Source organism: Xiphias gladius, chromosome 10 (genome assembly GCF_016859285.1).
Source record: "Xiphias gladius isolate SHS-SW01 ecotype Sanya breed wild chromosome 10, ASM1685928v1, whole genome shotgun sequence".
In the NCBI taxonomy this organism is placed as follows: Eukaryota; Metazoa; Chordata; class Actinopteri; order Istiophoriformes; family Xiphiidae; genus Xiphias; species Xiphias gladius.
Window position 1 is genome coordinate 27,622,502 of NC_053409.1, and position 25,026 is coordinate 27,647,527.

At 43.3% G+C, this 25,026-nt stretch overlaps 1 protein-coding gene across 2 annotated transcripts; it reads left to right on the forward strand.

Annotated features, from left to right (window-relative positions):
- Positions 1-1,106: 1,106 nt before the first annotated feature.
- sec23a (Sec23 homolog A, coat complex II component) lies at positions 1,107-25,026 on the forward strand. 2 transcript variants are annotated; one of them, XM_040137386.1, is made up of 20 exons: positions 1,107-1,212; positions 2,660-2,934; positions 4,067-4,124; positions 4,518-4,604; positions 4,681-4,917; positions 6,802-6,878; positions 7,186-7,330; positions 7,423-7,581; positions 8,108-8,223; positions 8,449-8,572; positions 8,666-8,746; positions 8,840-8,929; positions 16,886-16,992; positions 17,502-17,655; positions 17,737-17,814; positions 17,999-18,160; positions 18,379-18,465; positions 22,374-22,529; positions 22,842-22,907; positions 23,023-25,026. In XM_040137386.1, the coding sequence occupies exons 2-20, from the start codon at positions 2,714-2,716 to the stop codon at positions 23,110-23,112; spliced, it is 2,295 nt and encodes a 764-aa protein (XP_039993320.1). In that variant the 5' UTR covers positions 1,107-1,212; positions 2,660-2,713; the 3' UTR covers positions 23,113-25,026. The 2 variants fall into 2 exon arrangements, with proteins under 2 accessions (XP_039993320.1, XP_039993322.1); XM_040137388.1 differs by lacking the exon at positions 1,107-1,212 and adding an exon at positions 1,229-1,462.

Sequence of the window (25,026 nt, forward strand, 5' to 3'; positions counted from 1 at the left end):
CTGCACCAAATTTATCAGATACTATGTCAAAATTAATTGAAATTCAGAAATATGTTGATGTTATGAGATACTGTATTGAAACTGTTAGATTAAGCAAACACTACATTAAAGTTGAAATCAGTTATAATTCAAGAGAAGCCACTTCCCCTCAGGAAAATAAAAAGATTGAAAAGTAATAAATGATTAGAATTCAAATAAAAGTTGAATCCGGAGAGTCCAGATTTTGGTTTTCCAGTCGACAGGAGGAGACTGGATTCTGTAAATCAAAGTTATGAGACGTTAAATCAGACTTTGTAATTTAACAGAGTCAGGACCTGAGCTCTGTGAGGTTGTACCGACCGCTGGTGTGAGGACAGCAGATAAGAATTACAGTTCATCGTGTGGGGAACATGACTTGTTGGAGACATTTCACGCTGCAGATACCAAGGCCACACTGTGACTAATTGTTCGTAATTTTCAATGAAAAGTAGATTTGGACTTGTCTTAAAACTTGTGACTTTCTGTAGTTTGACTCATGATGAGTCCTGAAATATGAGTTTTTTTCTCTGGACCCTGGGTGAGGCACCACCAAAGATCCTATATGAGCGTGATGACCCCTCTGATGTGGAATCTGGCCTGATGTGGCCCCTGTCTGTTACAAACACAGCGGCCTGTATCCCTGTTAGAGTATAACCATTTTTCACAATGGCGGTTTTATTTTTGTAGTATTATGAATTTCTTTCGGGAAATCACGACTTTAATTTTATTATATCAGGTTTCCCTATAATATTATGACGATATCGAGGTGTTTTCTTGCTTCTCTTGCTTTATCTAGGATTTTTCATCTCTATCTTGTCATGTCATATGACTTTTTTCCTCAGCTCGTTTATCACGGCTTGATTCTTTCTTCTTTTTCTTTCTCTAACTGTGACACTCAGTACCTTCACCTCTCTGAGGTTGCGCCCGTGTCCGAGACTCATGGGAGCTGTAGTTGTCTGTTGCTAACATCGTGATCTTAGTTACACCTGTACCTGTAACATCAGGTGCTGTATAGCAGTATTCTTCCACCCTCTGACCCCCGCCTTCCGGTCGGTCAGGAGTGCGGTCCCTGAATATCGGTCAGAGTGAGCCCTCTGTCCATTTGTCCTCTCTGTGTCCTGACGTGGCGCCGGGCCGCCGCCATGTTGTTTTGCTTCGTTGTCAGTGCGGAGCAGCGGCAGTAGCGGAGCGGCGGTAAGTCCCCGATTTACCTTCATACACACACTCACCTGGACCTGACAGACCTCCAGCCTCACCTGGACTCCGTCAGGTCACCCGTCTGTGGGTCCTGCACTTGTCACCTGTGTGACGTTAATGACGCTGCGGTTTACCTGCGGACTTAACTGCCGTTAGCTGAGAGGCTAACTGAGCTGAACCTGCAGACTGAACTCTGGGGAGAAAAACTCTCATATACTGTCTGTTTGAATTAAAACTCCGAGTTCAGGTGAGACACTGACACACGTACCTGTACCTGTACCTGTACCGTTACCAGTGCTGTCATACAGGTATCTGGTGACGTCAGCAGCTTTGGTTTCATCAGACTGGACTTTAAATGTAACCTGATGAATGAACTGATATCACTGATTATCAGCTCTGATTAACTACCTGCAGTCTCTCGGTTAGAAACAACTCCAGTGTGGAAACTTACTAACCTGAGTAAATTTACTTCAGTACTGTTTAAAAGTTCAAGTTTGAGGTATTTTTACTCTCTGCTACTTTAAACTTGTACTTGTATTTTACTCTTTTCTGCTCTAGAGTTGTCTGAGAGCTGGATAATGATATATGATCTGTTTTTTCTTTAAATATCTAGAAAATTGAACGGAGTTTGGTTGGTGGCTTCTCAGCTGGGTGGGCTAGTGGTGGAAGACTTTGCAAGTTTATAAAATAAGATTTGACTATAAAGATTTCTCAGAACTTGCAATTAAATATTCTGATAAATATTTTCACAATGAACTCAGAGCTGTAGTCAGGATTTTAAGAACACTGAGATCATGAATCCAGATTCCCCGCACAGAACCGCACCTAGCTGAGAGACAGGCTACCAACCAAACTCTGCACAGTCTTGGCAGTATATAAAAACATGTCACGTCTCCACGTTTTATGTAACTGTTCAATTATGTTGTTTCAGGTCTAAATTTAAGTAAAAACTATATTTAGATCAGACCTGACACAAAAATACAGGTACACAAAATATGGGTAAGAGCACCAAAACCAGTGTAACAACTGACACGGAAATTCATGTACAAACTCTAAAACACGTTTGGTTAAAAGCCTTAAGCGTAAGATCTGACCCGAGTTTGTCCTGATGGTGGCGCTAAAGATAAGAGACTCATTAAAACTTAAAGGCTTCATCCTCTGGAGAGAATAAAGACACTTTTAAAGCACTCACATCAGGAACTGTTTATGTGTCTCTACCTTATTGTGAGATTTTTGTGACAAAATAATTTGACTTTGTCATAACAAGTTGAGAAAAATGCCAAATGCTAATAGTAGAAAAATTAGAACGATGCAGCCGGAACCTCTCGGAATCATTTTATTATTAAAACTCATAACATAACATTATAAGTTTGTCATTAATAAATACCTTGCCTGCAGTACTATAGTACGCTGACACTGCCCCCCCCCAACCCCCAACCTACAGCTCTTACCTGACAGTGCGTTCGAGGCCCCTTCCCCCCCGTGTCCCTGCATTGCCATGGCGACCTTCCCAGAGTACATCGCTCAGAACGAGGAGCGGGATGGCGTGCGGTTCAGCTGGAACGTCTGGCCCTCCAGCCGGTTGGAGGCGACGCGGATGGTGGTGCCAGTGGCAGCTCTGTTCACCCCGCTGAAGGAGAGACCAGACCTGCCCCCGATCCAGTACGAACCGGTTCTCTGCAGCCGTGCCACTTGCCGTGCAGTGCTCAACCCCCTCTGGTACGCATCACTGCACACCTGTGTGACATCATAGAAAGGGGTCAGAGTTCAGGGTCAAACAAAGGAGTCAGAGATCACACACACTAGGTCAAAGGTCACAGACAGAGGTCGGAGGTCACTGCACATCAAAGACCATTAGTGTAGCTCTGTAGAGTCTACCACCTGTTTGCCACATGTCCACCACCTGTCTACCCACTGCCACCTGTCTTACACTCACCTGTCTGACATTCACCTGTCTGACACCCACCTGTCGGACACCCACCTGTCGGACACCTATCTGACACCTATCTGACACTCACCTGTCTGACACTCACCTGTCTGACACTCACCTGTCTACAACCTGTCTTACACTCACCTGTCTGACACCCACCTGTCTGACACCCACCTGTCTGACACCCACCTGTCTTACACTCACCTGTCTGACACCCACCTGTCTGACACCCACCTGTCTGACACCTGTCTGACACCTATCTGACACCTATCTGACACCTGTCTGACACTCACTTGTCTACAACCTGTCTGACACTCACTTGTCTACAACCTGTCTGACACTCACCTGTCTGACACTCACCTGTCTGACACCTGTCTACCACCTGTGTGACACCTGTGTGACACTCACCTGTCTAACACCCAGCTCTCTGACACCCAGCTCTCTGACACCCACCTGTCTGACACCCACCTGTCTGACACCCACCTACCACCTGTCTGACACCCACCTGTCTGACACCCACCTGTCTGACACTCACCTGTCTACCACCTGTCTGACACCCACCTGTCTGACACCTGTCTGACACCCACCTGTCTGACACCCACCTACCACCTATCTGATACCTTTCTACCACCTGTCTGACACTCACCTGTCTGACACTCACCTGTCTACAACCTGTCTGACACTCACCTGTCTACAACCTGTCTGACACTCACCTGTCTACAACCTGTCTGAAACCCACCTGTCTGACACCCACCTGTCTGACACTCACCTACCACCTGTGTGACACCCACCTGTCTAACACCCAGCTCTCTGACACCCACCTACCACCTATCTGACACCTGTATAACACCTCTGACACCCACCTGTCTAACACCTGTCTACCACCTGTCTGACACCCACCTGTCTGTGTGTGTGTTTCAGCCAAGTGGACTACAGAGCCAAACTGTGGGCCTGTAACTTCTGCTACCAAAGGAACCAGGTACAGTAAACGCAGATTTACTTCTATACATGTGAGGACCAGCACTGACGTGTCTGTAACCTAAATCTAATTCTCCTTTTGTGTTTGATACTTCAGGTTGAAATGTTTTGAGAAAAAATAATTATAATTTCAAGAACAAATCCATAATATAACTACAAAAACCCTGATAAAATTGGAACAGTTTAACTAGAATTACATCCTTATTCGTGTTATATTATGACTTTTTTCATAAAACTACAAAATAATTTTTGTGATACTGTGACTTTTTTGGCAAATTATAATTTAATTTCTCTTTTATTATGACTTATGTCTGAGTGGAATTTGCTGCCCTAGAGTCGTAATTTTAACCTTAACTTTAAAAATTTGTCCTGTTGTGTGTTTGTTGTGTTTCAGTTTCCTCCGTCCTACGCTGGGATCTCTGAGGTGAACCAACCTGCTGAGCTGCTTCCTCAGTTCTCCACCATCGAATATGTGGTCCAGGTAAGACTCATAGACTGGTACAGATAGAGATAGACACATCATCAGACATTTAACCCGGTCTGGTCTCTGTTCTCAGCGGGGTCCTCAGATGCCGCTGGTCTTCCTTTATGTGGTGGACACCTGTATGGAGGACGAGGACCTCCAGGCTCTGAAGGAGTCTCTGCAGATGTCCTTGTCTCTCCTGCCTCCAACCGCGCTGGTTGGACTCATCACCTTTGGACGCATGGTCCAGGTCCACGAGCTCGGCTGTGAGGGGATCTCCAAGAGCTACGTCTTCAGGGGGACCAAGGACCTGAATGCCAAGCAGCTGCAGGTAAATAACAGGACTAACTATCTCCGTGCCCACTGATGTCGTCACGGTCAAGGAAAACCTGCTATTTTTTGGTTCCAGCTGGGAACCATCTTTCCGGGTTCGGAGCCGGTTTGTTTTTGGTCGAAATGCACAGAACGGTTCAAAATTAGATACGCAAACTGGAACAGAACCAGCTCCATGTTGGTGGAAAAGGGGTATCGCTGAGTTAGGTGGCTGTGCTGTCCATGTGTTTCAGAAAGGTAAAGAATCTGACTTCAGGAAGTTGTGGGAGGGGGGTTCTGAAGCTGACCAGAAGCATACTTTACTAGTCCCGAAGGAACTGTGTGTGGTTCGTGGAGGGAGCAGCTTGACAGAAGCTTTCCCAGGGAGGCTGAGCACCCTCAGTCCCATTTTTTTTAAAATGTGAAAAATGTGAACCTCCACCCGAGTCTGTTAGTCTGTCATTACGCTGCGGCCCAAGGGTTTTTGCCTGCTGTCCGATTTACAATGCACCCCTGATTTTTAATTGCAGAATTCAGAAATAAATGCAGATTAACCAATTTTGTAGAATCAGAATATTTTAATAAAATGTCCAAGGTTACTGAACAAAAGAAAATAAAAAACAAAACCTGCATGATAAGGAAATAATATAAACACAAAATGTACCCAAGACACAATTACTGGCACCCTTCTTTAATATTTGATGGCAGAACCTTTGGCAACAATGGCAGCCTCTAAACATTTCTGCCGGCTGGTAGTTTCGGCCGCTCTTCCATTGCTACGTGTTCAAGTTTATTTAAGTTTGCGGGAGTCCTTTTTTCAATGGCAGATTCCAGCTCTCTCCAAAGGTTTTCAGTGGGATTTAGATCAGGACTCTTTGCCTGCCAGTTTAACACTGTCCCATCTTTTCCTCGTCAACCATTCTTTTGTGCTGCTGGACGTGTCCTTTGGGTCATTGTCCTGCTGGAAGACCCGAGACCTTCGCCTCAAACCTAGTTTTCTGACACCGGGTAACACATTTCTCTCTGAAGTGCCTGGGTAATCTTCTGAGTTCATCCTTCCTTTGACACGTTCAATGCCTCCAGTACCAGCAAAGCTGCTCCACATCCTGATAGAAGCTCCTCCATGTTTTACTGTAGGTAGGTTGCTCTTTTCCTCACGGGCTTCAGTTCGTCGCCTATAGACAAACTGATGAGCTTCATTCCCAGAGAGCTCTACTCTGGTTTCATCTGTCCACGGAACATTATCCCAGAAAGACTGAGGCTTATCTATGGAAGTTATAGCAAACATTATTTTTGCCTTTTTGTGCCTTTCTTTCAGTAGGGGTTTCCTCCTTGGCCTTGGCCCATGGAGTCCTACTTGGTTTAGTGTCTGGTGACCGCTCCGGATTGATCCGGGTCAGCCTGAAGCTCTTTAGATGTCTTGCGTGGTGTTTTTTCCAGAATGTGCATCACCGACGTGTCTCATTGAGTTTCTTCTTAGCACCACGTCCTGGAAGCGTCTTAACAGTTTTATGACTGAGAAGCTTCTTGAAAACGTTACGAGCTGTTGAAACAGGGATTTCCAGATCTTTGGCTGTCGCCTTGTAGCCTTTGGAAACTGTTCTGTTTTTTGATAATAGCATTTCTGATGCTCTCACACAGTTCTCTTGGAAACAATCAGCTCCTTTTTATGCAGTAAAAGCGTAATTCATTGGTTAATTCAGGTCATGTGAACAGTAAAAATTAAGCACAGGTGAGTCTTTGTTTGTTTTGTTTTTTATTTTGTTTGATTCCAGCTCAGAACTTTCATGCTGTGAGGGAACGGTGCTAACCACTGCATCACTGTGCTGCCCCACTAACACTGTAACTTATACTGCTGGTAGTTAACAGCGCTAACCGGTTGTGAATCTTTGGTGACTTGCAGGAGATGCTCGGTCTGAGCAAACCTTCAGCTACCCAGGGACGAGGACCTCAAACTGCACAACAGCCTCTGTCCAACAGGTAAACACACACACACACACTTCTTCAAAACAGACTAAAACAAACAGATAATGAATACAAACAGCTCCTGGTGTCTCCTACAAATACTGGTATCCACGCGTAGGGTGTGGCATAAAAAAATCCAGTTCCAGGCACTTCAGTGGTGAACCTAGAGGACATCAGGGAGAACACTGAGTTTCAGGGCTGGAATTTCTGGAAGTCCAGAAACTGAATTGGAGGCTTTTGCTCTGGAGAGTTTGTAAATTGCACCATGTGTTCTTGTGGCATTAACAGATTCACAGTGTGAAATGTTTTGATCTGACTTCAGGTTCCTGCAGCCGGTGCAGAAGATCGACATGAACCTGACTGACCTGTTGGGGGAGCTGCAGCGTGACCCCTGGCCGGTCACTCAGGGGAAGAGACCTCTGCGCTCGCTGGGCGTCGCCATGTCCATCGCTGTCGGTCTGCTGGAGGTGGGGCCGGGGGGTAGGGGGGATGGATTTCAGCATCATGAGGGTGTCATTACAGAATCTCATCAGTGTTTTGTTTTTTTTTTTACCCACAGTGCACTTTCCCGAACACCGGCGCTCGGATCATGACGTTCATCGGCGGCCCGGCGACACAGGGTCCCGGCATGGTGGTGGGAGACGAACTGAAGATTCCCATCAGGTCCTGGCACGACATCGAGAAGGACAACGCCAAGTTTATGAAGAAAGCCACCAAGGTGAGTGAGAGCTACAACCTTTTTGTTAGTAATGTTAACACATTGTTGTGTTGCCAACATGTCTCATCGGTTTTATTATTCTTATTTTTATCTCATATTGTTGGTTATTTTATTTCACTTAGTTTTTGTATATTTTTTAATTGTCTGATTTTATTGTCATTACTTCTGAAATGTCTGAATTCTGGTTCAATCACACAAAGAACTTTGCATCTTTGTTTTAAAAAGTGCTGTATGAATACAGTTTAATATTATTATTACTATCATCATTATGATTATTATTATGTAGGAGAAAGATTCTGGTTGAATGCACACTTTTCTGCTTTTTACTGCTCGTCTTTTACTGTTAAATGAGTTGCAGAGGTCACAGGATGGATGGGGTCAGGTGTTAACCTCATCACTATGTGTTTCTCTGTTTTAATGTGTGTTTACTGTGTTTGTTTCTGTGCGTGTTCTTGTGTGTGTGTGTGTGTGTGTGTGTGTGTGTGTGTGTGTGTGTGTGTGTGTGTGTGTGTGTGTTTCGTTGTAGCACTACGAGTCTCTGGCTAACAGAGCGTCCACTAACGGTCACATCATCGACATCTACGCCTGCGCTCTCGATCAGACCGGCCTGCTGGAGATGAAGTGTTGCGCCAACTACACTGGGTAAGCGCACACACACACACAGTCATTTATAAATCTGCTCACACAGATTTCCACATCAGTAATTTTTGTATATATGTTGTATATGATCCTTGGCGTCTCAGTGAAAATGATGACAGGTCTGGGAGCAGGCATGTCCTGTGGACATGTTATGCAGGGATGAAAACACTACCTATGTTTAGATTGTGATGTTAACGTGCTTAAGTGTGTGTTCTTGTGTCTGTCCAGCGGCTACATGGTGATGGCCGACTCTTTCAACACGTCTCTGTTTAAACAAACCTTCCAGAGGGTTTTCACCAAAGACGTCCAGGGGTCTTTTAAGATGGCCTTCGCCGCCACGTTGGAGGTCAAGGTGTGAACAATAAACCACTAAAAACACAGAGGCCACGGCCCACGTGGGTCACCCACGTCACAGGTGAATAAACTGCTGCGTTTACTGTTTCAGACGTCCAGAGAAATCAAAGTATCCGGAGCAATCGGACCCTGTGTGTCTCTGAACGCTAAAGGACCCTGTGTCTCTGAGAACGTATGTAACCACCAGCACACAACTGACCTGTGACCTTTAATACAGGTTCATCTCCACGACAGGTTTATAGATGTGCTACAACATGTGTTACAGGAGATCGGTACTGGAGGAACGTGTCAGTGGAAGATCTGTGGTTCGGATCCCAGCACCACACTGGCTCTTTACTTCGAGGTCGTCAACCAGGTACAAACACCTGTCCTCTGACCTGTAGGCAGTCTCAGTTTGGTTTATCACTTGTCAGCAGCTGGTCTGAGATCAGCCTGAAGCTGCAGAATGATTGATGATACTAACAACTGCTGGTTAATAAACAGAAAATCACAATATGAACAAACATCAATTTACACATCAACAGAAAGCTTTAAAATAGGAAATGACAGTTTTTTAATATTTATCCAAATGGTAAATGGACTGCATTAATATAGCACTTTCTTATCAACCACTGAAAGCACTTTACACTACCTCCACATTCACCCAGTCACACACACATTCATACAGCGCCTTCTATACAAACAGCACTTTCTATACACACACACAATGTCACCGTACAGGGTGATGTCCAGCAGCTTCAGGCTGCAGAGACACTCTGAAACTGCAGGGGGGCACACAGAGCACACTGAGGTCAACAAAATTAATGCTCCAGCTCAGATCAACAAAATAAAAGCTCCAGCTCAGATCAACAAATTAAATGCTCCAGCTCAGATCAACACAGATAATAGCTGCAGTCACAGCTGAGTTTTGGTTTGAACAAATGTTTTTCCGATGTGGATCGGGAGTTTTCAAAAGTTAACTGACTGAGGGGCAAACAGAGAATGGAGAGCAGACAAAAAAAAGGAATGAGCACACAAAATATAAACTGAGTCAATATCCAATAATTCAATTTATTATTATTATTTTTATTATCATTATTATTAAATAAATACTTATGTTACAATCAGAGTTTTCTGTTTTCTTATTACTGATGAAACTTTCTCCTTACATGTTATCTCCTCAGTTAAATTCTCTCCTGTGGTTGAGATTTTTGAGATTTATTTTTTAACTTTGACAATCTTGATTCCTCTCCTCAGCTCCAGCTGGTTACAGAATGTTCTTATGTTTTAATGCGATTAAGGAGTAACTTAACATTAAATCTACATTTTGAGTTAATAAACTACACAAACAGTCACTTTATCAAACTGTCTATAGATCCTGGTCCCGTTGTAAAATGTCTATCCCAACAGAAGCTATTTTCCTTTGTCCAGAGAAAATCCAGTGATCATTCTGTAAATTTATGAAACAGACAGTCCAACAATCACACTGGCTTTACGCAATGATTAGGCAGGTGGGTAGAGGTGTGAAAGAAGGCAGGGCTTGAACTTCAGAGAAGCTGCAGGTGTCCACTAACTGTTTTTCAACTCAACTGGAATCAAAGTTTTGAATGTACTGGAGGAGGAATGTCTTCAAATTGTACGAACTGAATCCCAGAATGCACTCTTAATTGTCACAGGTCAGCAAGATGGTCTAACTTTCCCTGCAGGTACAGCAGGTGTTTCTGTCTTAGAACTGATGATGAAGAAGCTGTAGCAGTGGCTGTGTCAGCTGTGTTGATCATGTTGATCATCGTGCTGTTGGGATCGGTGTTTCTGGTGATGACGGTGGACGTGTTGACGTTGTCGTTGTGCTGATGCGATTGGTCGTGTGCAGATGGAGGGCGGAGCTCTGGGGCCTTGACTCCACAGGTGTCCCAGAACATGGACACCTCCGAATAAACCTGCTGACACTCCGATGCACCGCTGTCCTGTATCTACTGGAGACAGACGGTCAGAAGCTTACATACAAAATTGCGCTATCAGAGCAGCATCAGAGTATTTTATTGCTACTTCACAGCAGGTCTAACATGCCACCGAGTTCCACGGTTGTAATGGAACCACTGGATGTGAAGCAGGGTACTTACATTACAATCTTTGCCTCTACTAAGTCATACTTACATCTGCGTCATGCAGGTGATCCAGGGGTTTAGGGCGGCACTGCTAAGAACCAGCCAGGCAGAGAGAGCAGAAGTCACAGCAGGACACTGCTGACCACTGAACGTCTCGTACAAACACACTGAGATGTAGGGCAGCCAGCAGACCAGCAAACACACTTAGAACAAGAAAGGAAACTTTTACCAGACGACCAAATCAGAACCAACCAAACACTGGTAGTCCTCAAGAAGACGCTGTTTGTCTGGGAAGTAGTTGCAAAGGTCTGGAGCAAGTTGCAGGAGTCAGGGGACTAGTGGCTGAAGTCATAGGACAAGTTGCTGAGGTCTGGGGACTAGTTGCAGAGGTAGAGAAACTTCTCCATGAGAATAACAGCTGAGGCTCATGGGTATTGTAGTATTTAGAGCTGTCCACGAAACTGACTTAAAAAACATGACTTCTCATCTGATGGTCGGGACATGAACCTGTAGTTTCCCCCCCCCCAAAACCCATGTCAGATCAAGTCAGATTTTATTTCTATAGATCAATACCAAAAATCACAAATTTGCCTCAAGGGGATTTACAGTCTGTAAAGCATACGATCCCCTCTGTCCTTAGACACTGTTTGCGTTGAGTTTTATGACCAGCTTACACGTTTTCATACATGTTCTGTCAACATGTTCTGTCTGTTCTGTTTATGATGTCTGCAGATGTTCATAAACTCTCCCAGGCTGGTTAAAACCTGTCAATTCCTTGGAAGGACTCATGTCGTACTCACCACTCCGCTGCCCTCAGGTTCTCTTTTGAACACTAACACTCACTTCTACTTTGGCATTTTTTTGAGTGCTGTTAAATTATTGTCACTGAAATAGACTTCTTGCACAGATGTTTCACATTAAAAGGCTTTCAGGAAAGGAAGGAGTTCTGCCACATTCGGTCACTGGTAGACTTTAAATGTGAAACATTTAGTAGCTTAACACTGAATAAAAAAGCAGCAAAGTAGAAGCAACTGATAATCAGAGAATGTGAACAATATAGTCGTTAACCAGAGAAAGTGTTTTTCACAGAGTTGTGAGTGTGACATGACTCTGTTGTTGGAAATTAACATTATACTGAATTTATCAACACAGTGGGTAAACATGGAGGAAGTGTTGAATTTGTACCAATAGCGAATTAAACAGGAACAGATCAGAAATCAGGGAGGATTCTTACTAGAATATGTTCCAGTATACTTAAACAACAGGGGAACCTTTTTAAATAAGTATAGAGAAACTTATATAGCAGCTTTCCCGAAAAGTTTCACTGCGAAGTTCTGTTCATTAAACAGTAACTTAGACATCGTGACAGAAATTAATTTCACTTCAATTAAGATTAGGTAAATAAGATAAAATGTCCACTGGTAGATTGTAGTGTGTTAAGAGCTTTGAATCATGGTTCTGATTGGACAGACTGCACTCTGCACACTTAAATTTCCACCAAGTACCTTCAAAGTTTTCCATCAGATCGAAATATTCAACATGTCTGCTGCTTCATTTTAGACACATTTACCCAAAATTCAGCTGAGAACTTGGGAACTGGGATCTTCAGAATTAAAAAAAAATTAAGAAATATGGACACACAATATGAGTTTGTAAAGACGAAAGGGGCAGGTAGGTCATGTCAGGGACCAGTTAGAACATAGCATGAACTCACCTGAGGTTGTGACCATCACGTGGGAGCTCCTCAGGTAATTGTTGGCAGGAACATAGAAACAGTGCAGCTCATTGCACATGAACGTTCCCCTCTGTGCCTGTTTCCTGGCCACATAGACGATGTATCCATACAGAGAGCACATGGTGAGGATCGGTGCCACGATACCCAACGACATCCACAGCACCACAAAGTATCTGTTATCAGGTGTGAAGCTCAGGCAGCAGAGGAACCGCGACTCACTGTAGATGTAGCTGCCAAACCCCAGAAGGGGCAGGGAGGCATTTACCAGGCAGAACAGCCACACCAGAACCAGCACCACCCGGCTCCGCCTGGGCGTCCAGATGCTACGGTAGCTGAGGGCAAAGCAGATCTCTGTGAACTTGTCTACAGTCGCCCAGGTGAGTGAGTGGATGGAGGAAGTCTGCAGGAGGAGGAAGATGAAGCCGCTGCCCTGACAGAATGCACCCTCGCTGGGGTATCCAGAGGGCTTTGAGAGGCTGTTGTGAGCCCCGAAGGGGATGGTGGAGAGTCCGAGGGCCAGATCGCTGAGGCTAAAGCTCAGGATGAGGCCCAGTGTGTCGGACTGAAGCTCCTTGTTGAGGAGGAGCACCAGCAGGAGGAGAAGGTTCCCACAGATGGAGGCCATGCTGGACAGAACCATCAGTGTGGCATACAGCATCCTCAAGGCGTCCGCCATCTTCACAGCAAAGGAACTATGTCACTGATTACGTACATCACAAATCAGACAGGACATGTGAGGACTCTTATATTCGACCTTACTGTCCAGAACGAGCAGGAACCCGGATGTGTTGAGCTGCAGTTCCTATAATGTCAACTGTATGTTGCTCTAAGAAAATCTGACTGTATTCAAATGAATGGGAAAACTCCCAAAGTCTGTCCACAAATACAAAGTCAATATCTATAATCCCATGATCAGAATTCCACACTTGGGTCACATGATAACAACCAATCTATCTCCATGACAACTGATCAATTCCATCAAATGAGGAATGCCAGGAGATTTGGTTGAAAGCTCCAGAAGTAACAAGTAATTTGGACCCTCTGTTGGGACTTTTTTTGTCAAAAAGTCAGTACAGTTCAACTCTCAGGAGATCAATGACATCCTGCTTGTCAGTGACATCTGGAATAGTTTTTGTGAAGTGGTTTTTGTATGTCCACTTTGATACAGAGAACCTGGATTTGACGTCACATAAAGGAGTAATAAAGATGGATTCTAGTACTAGTTTTACACTGTTGATATGAAAGATATGCATCCATACACATTAGATAGATCATAGATGTATGAATTTGAGCCTGTGAGGCATCTAAGCGATTGCGAACAGACGAGGACTAGGAGGAATAATGGTCACTGTCCTATATGGAGAACCAGGTGAGAACTGGGCAGACTGGTGAGTTCAGAATTGGATAACAGTACCTAACACTGTGATGTTTCACTTCACGGTTTTTTAAAGTTTTCTATTACACATCAGGCAGGAACAACGTTGTAACCTTGTAACAGTGGCAACGGCCAAAACACAGTAATTCAGCTTGATGAAAAAGTTAAAAGCAGGTGAAAGTGAGTTCAGACAGAATATGAAACTGAGGCGAAGACGCGTTGCACCAGTTGAAAATGTTTCAGCTTACGTGGAAAATTTCCACGTATCCTGGGGCTTATGAACCTACTTCAAAAACATACAGGAAGGAGAGGAAATAGGAGACTGGAGGCAAGTATGGGCTTGGTGACGTCCACCACCTGCTTAATGCTCTGTGGAGAAACTGAATTCCTTATGTGACTTCAGAAGAAGCTCTTTTTCAAGCCGTAACTCAAAATACCTGCTTGCTATTGGATTTTCTGCTGTCGCAGCCAATAAAACATATAAAACAATATTCAGTTGAAACCGCATATAGTGATCACTTCTGTCCAGGTCAAATTGATCACTGTAAGCGGATGGCTATTGTAACCCAATTTCTTTTCGTTTTCTTTATTTTTCATGCAGATTACTATCTAATTGACATTCGTATAATTGTTACTTGAATATAAAGTGATGAAACGGACAGCTTCGCTATTTTCTGATTCAAAGATGAAATAACATAAACTGTGCCATGGCCCTCTCCAGCTCCAAGCCCAGGCTGAACAGTCGGGGTGAAAGCATTACACACCTGCTGCTGTGAGAGCAGGGACGATAATTACGCACTGTAAAACTCCCAAAACAGGAGCGGAGCAGGAACGGGAGGGCAGAATAACTGACCGAGCCACAGCGGTGTGAGTAGAGCAAGATGTCACATGGTTTGCAAGTGTGCACAGCAAGTGCACGTACACTAACACACACTAACACGGTGAACTTATGTTGGGAGAGCAGGCAGGGATGGGTGTTACACACTTTAGCAGTCCCAAAACCTCATACAGATAAGTTAGAAGAGAGCCTGGAACTTCTACAGCAATTTTAAATTATTTTTCCATATGTTGTCGTGTATGAAAAGACCCAAAATGAAGACTGTAACTTGACTACTTGATCACTATCAGCAAATTATTTAAACAGCATTTGTATAGTAATCATTCTATCCCAAGCTTTTCAATCCATGTAAGCAATTGATCACTGTAAGTTTCCAGTGTATTTACTTTCCAGCGCATAATGTCCATGAAACCTAATAAACATTCAGTAGAAGTTCCACCTACACGTTGCTCTTTAAGGATTAAAGTGAGCGATGTCACATCGCAGCTCCACCTCTGCTTCCTCCTCTTTCACAGAATTTGTTGCTTTGGCTTTAGGACGAAGTTTTAATTCAGTTTCTTCCAAACAGTTCTTCTGAAACCCAACACTGACAACAACAAACTACTACTTTGGTCTTCTGAGGTCCAGACGTTGATATGACCAGCGTGTAAATCCTGCAGAGCTGGTTGGTTGGACCTCAGTCACCACAGAGATGTGATCAGTTTTGAGTTTGATGAATCACAGTGATGAGCTGACTGAACCCGAAAACACTGTGATTTTAAAATATCATCAGATATCCAGTAAGGTAAAATCTGTAGAGTGAGAATCCATCAGCCTGTTTCCACTAAAGTAACTTTTCCAGGAACCTTTACTGTGTTTCCACCAGAGGAACCAGGGTCTGAATCAATTCCTGGCCTCAAAAAGTCTCCCTGCTCTGGGGCAGTGACTCAGAAACTATCAGGGTGGAGTCTGAAGCTCTGTACGTTGCTGATTAGTCAAATCATTAATTCTCATGTCCTTCAGATGAGGAAAAAACACAAACAGGATGTTCATCTCCTCCTTTAGTCCCTGGAACTGGAGTTGTTACCAACAATTATTTTCATTATCTATTAATCTGGTTATTTAGTTATTTGTTATTTTCCCCTTTTATCTTTTGATCTGTAGTCTCAGAAATTACAAATTTAAAAAAATCGACATTTCTTAAAGTCTAAGGTGATGATTCATTTTACCCCCACATGAGATACAGTGAGCAGATTTGGTTTGGTTTGAAAATCGAGTAAAACCATTAATTGATTATCGAAATAGTTGTTGATAGTTTCAGCTCTACCTGGAACTGTTTGGTGGAGGAGTCCATGTCAGCTCAGTTCAGACCTTTCAGAAAAGTCTTCTGTCTCTTCTGTAACCCTGGACAGCAGAGTCGAATGAAGCCAGTCAAAGGTCAAACCAGATAATCAGCAGATGTTGCTGCTATTGATCAGTGACCTGTTTGATCATTGTTTAATATCTGATCTGAGACCATCAGAGTCTGATCAGCTCTAAGTCTGAGGACGGACTGCGGGAGGCGTATCCTGCTGTGTGTGTGTGTGTGTGTGTGTGTGTTTGTACGTCTCCAGAGGCAGTGTTGCCATGGTACACCTGTCAGTCACCTGCTGAGATGATGCTGAGAGGACACACGTACACACACACACACACACACACACACAGGATATTGGATGTTCAGGTACTGTTGACATTATAGTCAACAAATGACTGTGTGTGTGTCTGTGCGCGTGTGTGCGCACATGTCACACAGCCTGACTCAGGTAATAACAGGTATACAGGTGTGTAATCATCATCATCCTGCTGCTGTAGAACCTCAGATCACTGAGGATTCAGGTGTGAAGCAGCCAATCAGAGAGCAGGATTCTTACCGACAGTTTGTTTAATGTTATATTTCAGTTTCATGACTCGGATACATTCAGACTTCATGTGAGCAGAGTGAAGCTGGTGGCGTAGGCCAGGTTCTTCTGTGAGAGTGGCACCAGTGGGTAAAACCAGTGCTGTGTGTTTCCCTTCCAGATGTTCTCAGTCTGAAACTGTTCATGAGGACCCAGAATGTCCCGGTACATCCAGTCTCCTCTCCTCTATTAAAAATAAAACTGGAACAAATATTTCCTCAGTTTGTCTCCTGATGTTTGAACCACTGTACACAGACTGACCTGACAGGTGAATGTCTGGATCAGGTTATTGATTGATTATTGTTCTGCAGCTCCAGTTGTTAACCCTGTTTCTTCTTCTTCTTCTTGTTTGTGTTGCAGCATAACGCTCCGATCCCTCAGGGCGGCCGTGGAGCCATCCAGTTTGTGACTCAGTACCAGCACTCATCAGGACAGAGACGGATCAGAGTCACCACCACCGCCAGGAAGTAAGACCAAAAAACTCTCTAACTTTATATCCAATCACACACACCTCCACCCTCCAGACCTCAGTTATACACTCTGTGCTGTGTTCACGGACATCATGTAAAGTCTGCAAGGCTGCTGGACTGGAGTCCTGACTCGTTTCCGGAGATGTTATTTGTTTTCTGAGCAGTTGTTGAAGTTGTTGACTTTGATGCACCTCCTCCCTCCTCTTCTTCCTCTTCTCTTTCTTTTCGTCTCTCCTCCTCTTCTTTTTTCCTCCTCTCTTTTCTTTTCTACTTCTCTTTTCCCTCCCCTTTTTCCTTCCCTCTTCTTCTCCTTCTGATTTTCTCCTCATCTCTCCCCCTTCTCCTCTCCCTTCCTTTTCCTCCACCTCCTCCCCCTCTCCTCTTGCTTTTCTTGCTCCCCCACCTCTTTTCTTCTCATCTCTCCTCTACTCCTCCCTCTCCTCTTCTTCTTCCTCTAACCCCCTTCCCTCTCTTTCTCCCCCTCCCTCCCTCCCTCCCTCCCCCAGCTGGGCGGACGCTCAGACTCAGATTCAGAGCATCGCGGCGTCTTTCGATCAGGAGGCGGCGGCCATCTTGATGGCGAGGCTGGCGGTGTACCGTGCGGAGACGGAGGAGGGGCCGGACGTCCTCAGATGGTTGGACAGACAGCTCATCAGGCTGGTGAGAAGACCTGGGTTGAGGTACAGATCTGGACTCGCAGGTTATAAACGTGATGTGTATTAATTGCTTGTTTCTTTTCAGTGTCAGAAGTTTGGAGATTATCACAAAGACGATCCGAACTCCTTCAGGTTCTCTGAGACCTTTTCCCTCTACCCTCAGGTGATCCACATCCCATAATACTCTGCTGTACCTGTTCTACATACGTTAATACCTGTTCCTCACACTGTAACACCTGGAGACAGGCTTTGAATAAAGCACATTTTCCAACTTTTCCATAAAACATTAAAGTTTTAAATGTTACCTGCTTCACTTCCTGTATCTTACCTGTGTGTTTGCGTTTCAGTTCATGTTCCACCTGCGGCGCTCTCCGTTCCTGCAGGTGTTCAACAACAGTCCAGACGAGAGTTCATATTACAGACATCAGTTCAACAGACAGGACCTGACTCAGGCTCTCATCATGATCCAACCTGTGTTGTACGCCTATTCCTTCAACGGACCACCTGAGGTATTTTACACACACACGTACACCACTGTAGACACCTGTACGTACAGGTGTAATGACATTAGCTGTGTTTGGAGTAAAAGTTACAGTGACACATCAGATGCTGTTAAAAGGCTGAAGCTCCAAACTGACACTGAAGCTTTGACATTGAGCAACAGAAAATCAGACTGATTGACCAGTGTTGGACGCAGGTGATTGATCAGAGCGATTGTGTGCTTTAGCCGGTCCTGTTGGACAGCAGCAGCATCCTGCCAGACCGAATCCTCCTGATGGACACTTTCTTCCAGATCCTCATTTACCACGGAGAGGTACAGACACACTCAAACATACGCTGAAAACACACTAAACATACTGATACACTGACATAAACCGAAACATGAAGAGACACACGCTGAATTATTAGCTTTGTTTCCATGGAGACGGTATCCTGTTTCTGGCGGTGGTTCTAAGGGATCCTGCTCATGACTCTGCAGGACAAACACAAGAAACTTAAAGGCCCCTTCTACTCAAAAATGTGCTCTGCTCATAGATTGTTCTCTGGGATTTTTTCTCGCTTCACTGTGCAGAATGATGTTTGTTCGGTTTGTTTTCACCTTCATCTGCTGAAGGAGGAAAGTTTCTCTGAGCTTCATCTTAAATCTCAGTTTAGCACCTGAAGGTACCTGTAGGAGTTATGACAACACAGCTAGTTTGGAGCCAATCAGGGACCAGTATAAGGTTGACTCGGTGTGACGTGGAAACTAAACCTCCAGATCACAAACACTGAGACTTTACAGTGAAGCAGGAAACTTCTGGCGTCCAGATGTTCCAACTTTAGAAATGAACAATAGGTTCATTTAAACATTATTGTGGAAAAACCATATTAGGCACAACTTATTATTCAAAGCAGTGTATTTAATATATGTTAAAACATGTCTGGATAGAATCTTTAATAAAACAGTTGGTTATTTAAACAACACAAACCATGTAAACGCCCGATCCAGGTGTGACCCCCCTGACCTTAAATGCATAAACTGAAGAGATTCATAGTTTAAACAAGACAGAAACACGTATACACACTCTCTTCCCCGGATGTATAAGGCTGTGTGTTCACATAGTTCTGTTTAATAAATCGCAATCATTGTGAAACATGTCTCTAGATCAATACAACAAGAAAAGAAAAACAAGAAGCGCAATTTCAACCACAACAAACAGAGCCGCTTAATTACACCTCACTGTGGTTATTTATAACTATCGTTAATTCATCTCACGTACCTGTGAAACCATCAGTGAAAACTCAGTCATGGTTATTAAACATCAGACAGATCATTAATGATTTAATTTTAACATGGTGCATCAGCATAAAGTATTAAATGAAAAGATGATTCAGAATAAAATGATGCCTCTACTGTAAATTAAAAAAAGATATATTCAAAACTTAAAAAATATATACATATACATCAGTGCACAAGCAGTGTACAGTCTGGTCCATAAATATTTGGACAGTGACACAATTTTCATAATTTTGCCTCCGTTCATCACCAGGATGGATCTGAAACGAAGCCATCAAGATGTGACTTAAGTGTAAACGTTCAGGTTTAATTCAAGGGGTTTAACAAAAATATCACATTGACCGTTTAGGAATTACAGACATTTTTATACATGGTCCCTCATTTTCAGAGGCTTTCAGAGACAAAGCAAAAACAGAATTTAATTTACAAAGTTATTAAAAAGGAAAAACTGAAATATCACAATTAACATAAGGAATATATAATAATATATAATAAATGTCTGGTTTCCTTCAGACATGACACTTGGAGTTGAGGCCAAACAGTTCCATCTTGGTTTCATCAGACCAGAGGATCTTGTTTCTCACAGTCTGTGAATCCTTTAGGTGCTTTCTTGCAAACTTTCACCGGGGAGAGGCTTCTATCAGGTCGCTCTGCCATAAAGCCCATTTCGGTGGAGTGCTGCTGTGATAGTTGTCCCTCTGGAAGTTTTTCCCATCTCCACACAGGATCTCTGGAACTCAGTCAGTTACCATCGGGTTCTCGGTCACCTTTCTTACCGAGGCCTTTCTCCCTTGACTGCTCAGTTTGGCCAGGCGCCCATCTCTAAGAAGAGTCCTGATTGTTCCAAACTCCTTCCATTGACGAGTAATGGAGGCCACTGTGCTCTTGGGAACCTTCAATGCGGCAGAAATTTTTTTGCAGCCTTCCCCAGATCTGTGCCTGGACACAATCCTGTCTCTGAACTCTGCAAGCAGGTCCTTCAACATCATGGTTTGGTTTTTGCATTATCAGCTGTGAGACCTTATATAGAGGGTGTGATGTTTGCTTCCAAAATTTGTTGGTATTAAATTGAATCTATTCTTCCCTCTACCACTGAAATGTTCCCTGTGCCACTGGCTGCAACACAAGCCCAAAGCATGATCGATCCGCACCCGTGAACAGTTGGAGACGTGTTCCTTTCATGAAATCCTGCACCCTTTTTTTTCATTTGCTCTTGCGGCCAAAAAGTTCTATTTTAACTTCATCAGTCCACAGGACTTGTTTCAAAAATGCATCGGGCTTGTTGAGATGTTCCTTTGCAAACTTCCAATGCTTAATATTGTGGTGTCTGCAGGTATCGCTGCCCAGTAGAGCAGTGCACCACCACTCCACAGTCTGCCTAATCTTCCTGAAGGTCTTTTGCAGTCAAACAGGGGTTTTGATTTGCCTGTCTGACAATCCTACGAGCAGTTCTCTCTGAAAGTCTCCTTGATCTTCCAGACCTCAACTTGACCTCTATCGTTCCCGTTAACTGCCGTTTCTTAATTACATTAGGAACTGAGGAAACAGCTTCCTGAAAACACTTTGCTATCTTCTCCTGCTTTGTAGCCATCAGTTATTTTAATTTTCAGAGCTAGGAAGCTGCTTAGAGGAGCCCATGGCTGCTGATTGTTGGAACAAGGTTTGAGGAGCCCATGGCTGATGTTTGGGGAGCCAGAGTATTTATAAAGCTTCCACATCAGCATCACCCGGCCTTTGCTGACGGTTAAAATGTTGAAAAAAAATGTTTAACCTTTAACTTTGTGCCTTTTGAAAATCAGTTCTTCTTCTTCTCACTTAACTATTCACAGTAACAGTAATTATGACCAGGGGGGGCCACACTTTTTCATGCCTATGTGTACGCACAGGTGTCCCTTTCCAAATCATGTCCGATCAACTGAATTTACCACAGGTGGACTCCAGTCAAGGTTTAGAAACATCTTGAAGACGATCAAGGGAAATGGGAGTCACCTGAGACAAATTTCAAGTGTCATAGCAAAGTGTCTGAATAATTATGTCAATATGAAATTTCAGTTTTTCCTTTTTAATACATTTGCAAAAAGGTCTAAAATTCTGTTTTTACTTTGTCATCATTGAGAACTGAGTGTAGATTAATCAGGGGGAAAATTAATTTAAATGATTTTAGCGTCAGGCTGTGAAAACAGTGAAGGGTCTGAAAACTTCCTGGATGCAGTGTTTACAAAAATCACACCAAATTAAACAATATACAATATTTAGACATAGAACTTAAATTGGTTTATGTATAATACATCAGTATATATGCTATACACAGTATACTGTACAGTAAACTACTAAACTACATCACTGCACCATCTAATAAAATACAGTGAAAGACAAACAAATTACCAGTGTATCAATATGTAGAGTATATAATAGGTAATATTTAGACATAGTACATACGTTGATGGATGTCTTATCCCTCAGTATATGCTAAACATCCATATATATATGCTACAAATCAATATGTATACTATACAGTATACATGCACTCACAAAAATGCTTGTGAGCTTTATTTGACAGATTTTGTTTACACTGCAAAAAAATGAAAAGTACTCAACTGACAAAATCAACTAACAACCAAAACCACGTGATAATTATGATTAGATTTGGTCTCACTGTGTTTTTCATCTCCACCTCATCACGTCGGCCTCAGGTCGCTCTATAGAAACGTGGACTCTGGTCCGACGTCTCTGTGTGACTGAGCTCTTTCATCTGTTATAAATAGCAGTTCATCTGTGGCCTTACACATGTTTAAACACTCTGGTGTGCGATCAGTCCGAATCCACGCGGGACTGAGAAATGTGATGATGAAACGTGTTGGTTGAAGTAAAACATCACCGCACGTCACTGCTGACATGGAGGAAATATCTGAAATCTGTCTTCACCCCCCCCCCCCCTCCTTCAGACTGTCGCTCAGTGGAGGAAGGCCGGGTATCAGGACATGCCCGAGTATGAAAACTTCAAACACCTCCTTCAGGCTCCGGTGGACGACGCTCAGGAGCTGCTGCACACTCGCTTCCCCATGCCGAGATACATCGACACCGAGCACGGAGGCAGCCAGGTGGGGGCGCTGACCCACGCTCATACACACGCCTGTACACTCAGAAATACACTGTGCATTAATATATACACCATCCATTACTAATACATAAATAAATGTACTGTGCATCAACATACTGTACGGACTACACGTCGGTATATACACCATGGCTCAATATACATCACTGTCCAAATACTTATGGAGCTAACCGGATGCGATCAGAGGTGAAGCTATGTGTTTGTGTGAAAATGAAACATTTGTATATATTGAAAACACTGAGAGTGAGCTCCACTTTAGTTCCTCTTCACTAACAAGTTGACTGACGTTTTCCAGGCTCGTTTCCTGCTCTCCAAAGTCAACCCCTCCCAGACCCACAACAACATGTACACCTGGGGACAGGTAAGACCCTCAACACTAAACATGACCCCAAACTTAACCTTTGACCCTTACTTTTCGACTCATCCGTGTCACGATTGATATGAAACCGGTTTTTAATGACTCGGTCTCCGTGCAGGAGTCTGGAGCTCCCATCCTGACAGACGACGTCAGTCTGCAGGTGTTCATGGATCACCTGAAGAAACTGGCCGTCTCCAGTGCCGCCTGAGCTCACCTGTCCTTACCTAACCTGCCTGCATTATGTTTACTGTTTTGTTTTTGCATTTGCTGCCTGAGTTCCCGTCACCCGTCAGCCAAATAGCAGCAGGTTTAGAGCAATGACAGCCAGTAGTGACGTTAGTTTTAAACCCTGAGTGGAGACTGCCAGGTTATAGCTCTGCTACACAAAGTTATATTTTTTGACTTATCGTTGAGTTTCTGGACATGTTTACATGCCCGGGCTCCTAAAAGAGTGTGGCTGAAACAATGTGAGGAGAAGAAGTTTGTTAGAAATGACTGACACTTGCAGACACAGTCTAACGTAACATAATCCAGCGTGTGATGAGAAGTAAGTGGACAAAGCTTCATTTTCCAGGACCGGATCAGCAGTTTTACATGCTTCAGCCCGTTTATACAGTATACTTCACCTCACAGCTTCAGGTAACATTTGCTGTCATTTTACAGTTATCTACTTCTACTCTGTTAGTTATTCAGTATCCTTGTTATATTTAAAACTGATCCCTTCAGTCAAATGAAGTCACAGAACAATTAACGGTCGGCATTAACCTCAAATACAGTTTTTTCCGGAGTTGCTTCACAATAAAAGCCTCGGTGTGATTTGCCTATGTAAAGCTTTTAATGTGAAGCAGCAGAGGGAACAGTCTCAGCACAGCTGCGGATTAATTTTCTGATTGGTGAAAATGATCAATGATCAAAACTGCTGCAGGTTAATTTTCTGGCTCAACTAATTAACTAATTAATCGGCAAATCGTTTCAGCTTTAATTTTTTTTTTATCTGCTGTTTCAGGAATCCATTGGTTTCCATTTACTTCTATTAGATATGAGAATCTATTGTGTAAGTCAAGTCTGCATTTTTATTTTTTAAAATTATTACATTACTGTAGTGAAATAATACACTGCAGACTGTTAAATGCAGTGACTTGAAGAAGTGTTTTATACCCGAAACCAGAAGTATGAAAAACACATTCAGAAATTGAAAACCGAACAGTTTGGATTTGAACACAGTCAGTTGTTGTTGTTGTTGTTGTTGTTGTTGTTGTAAAGGAGGTAAAACTCGGCGCACTGGTTTGGTTCTTCCTGTTTGTCACCAGCAGGTGTCAGGCTTCACACAGGTGTGTGTTTGTTACCATCTTGAATCAGCAGACAGGTCACTGCTTCTCTATGCTGATCTTTCTGTTTGTTTTCATTTGTTCCAACCAATTTTTAAAAAAAAGGCAGGAAAAGCAGAGCATCGGGGGTCGTCCCTTTGCTACTGGTCATCGTCTCTCTCTCCCCTGCCTTTCCCGTCTTTCACTCTCCACCATCACTATCGAGGAAAGCAGAAAATTCAAAAACTTATCTTAAAAAGGAGAGAGAGGAGTCAGACTGTTTACGCACAGATTTAAAATGCATTAAACATCCGTCGGAGACAGAAAATTCAACAGTTCAGTCGATGAAAACGACTTTTATTCAGTCGCTCAGTTTATTCACTTTTACTTTCTGTCTGTCGCTGATGTGAGATCAGATTGTCTCAGTCAGAAAATAACAAGCAAACAAGAAAAACAAGCAAAGTTGTGAAAACCAGAGTCTGATGGAAAGTTGGGCTCATTTTGAAAATGTGTCGATCACGAAACTTGTTTTGACTTTGTGTTTCGGTGTCTTATGCTTGTATGCAGCAGCTGTTTGGTGTAAAACATTTGAAGTTGAGATCAGATTTCTGTGATTTCTTGTTCAGCAGTGATATTTCTCCATAAGTTATCATTTCCAGTGTGAAGAGAAGCTTGTCCACTTACTTCATCTGCTGAGTCTCTGATCTGCGGACGACTGTTGGTGTTTGTTTGTTGAGTTTCTCTTTAAAGCCGTCGAACACTTGACTTCTGTCTTTATTCTCATGTTTCTAATAAAACTCTGCTGTGGAGAAGTT

Excerpts from the sequence above, each read along its gene's own strand:
- sec23a (XM_040137386.1), top strand. The coding sequence starts at position 2,714 with ATGGCGACCTTCCCAGAGTACATCGCTCAGAACGAGGAGCGGGATGGC. Across the intron at positions 7,582-8,107 it reads TTATGAAGAAAGCCACCAAG|CACTACGAGTCTCTGGCTAA; the intron begins GTGAGTGAGAGC and ends GTTTCGTTGTAG. Across the intron at positions 16,993-17,501 it reads GTCACCACCACCGCCAGGAA|CTGGGCGGACGCTCAGACTC; the intron begins GTAAGACCAAAA and ends TCCCTCCCCCAG.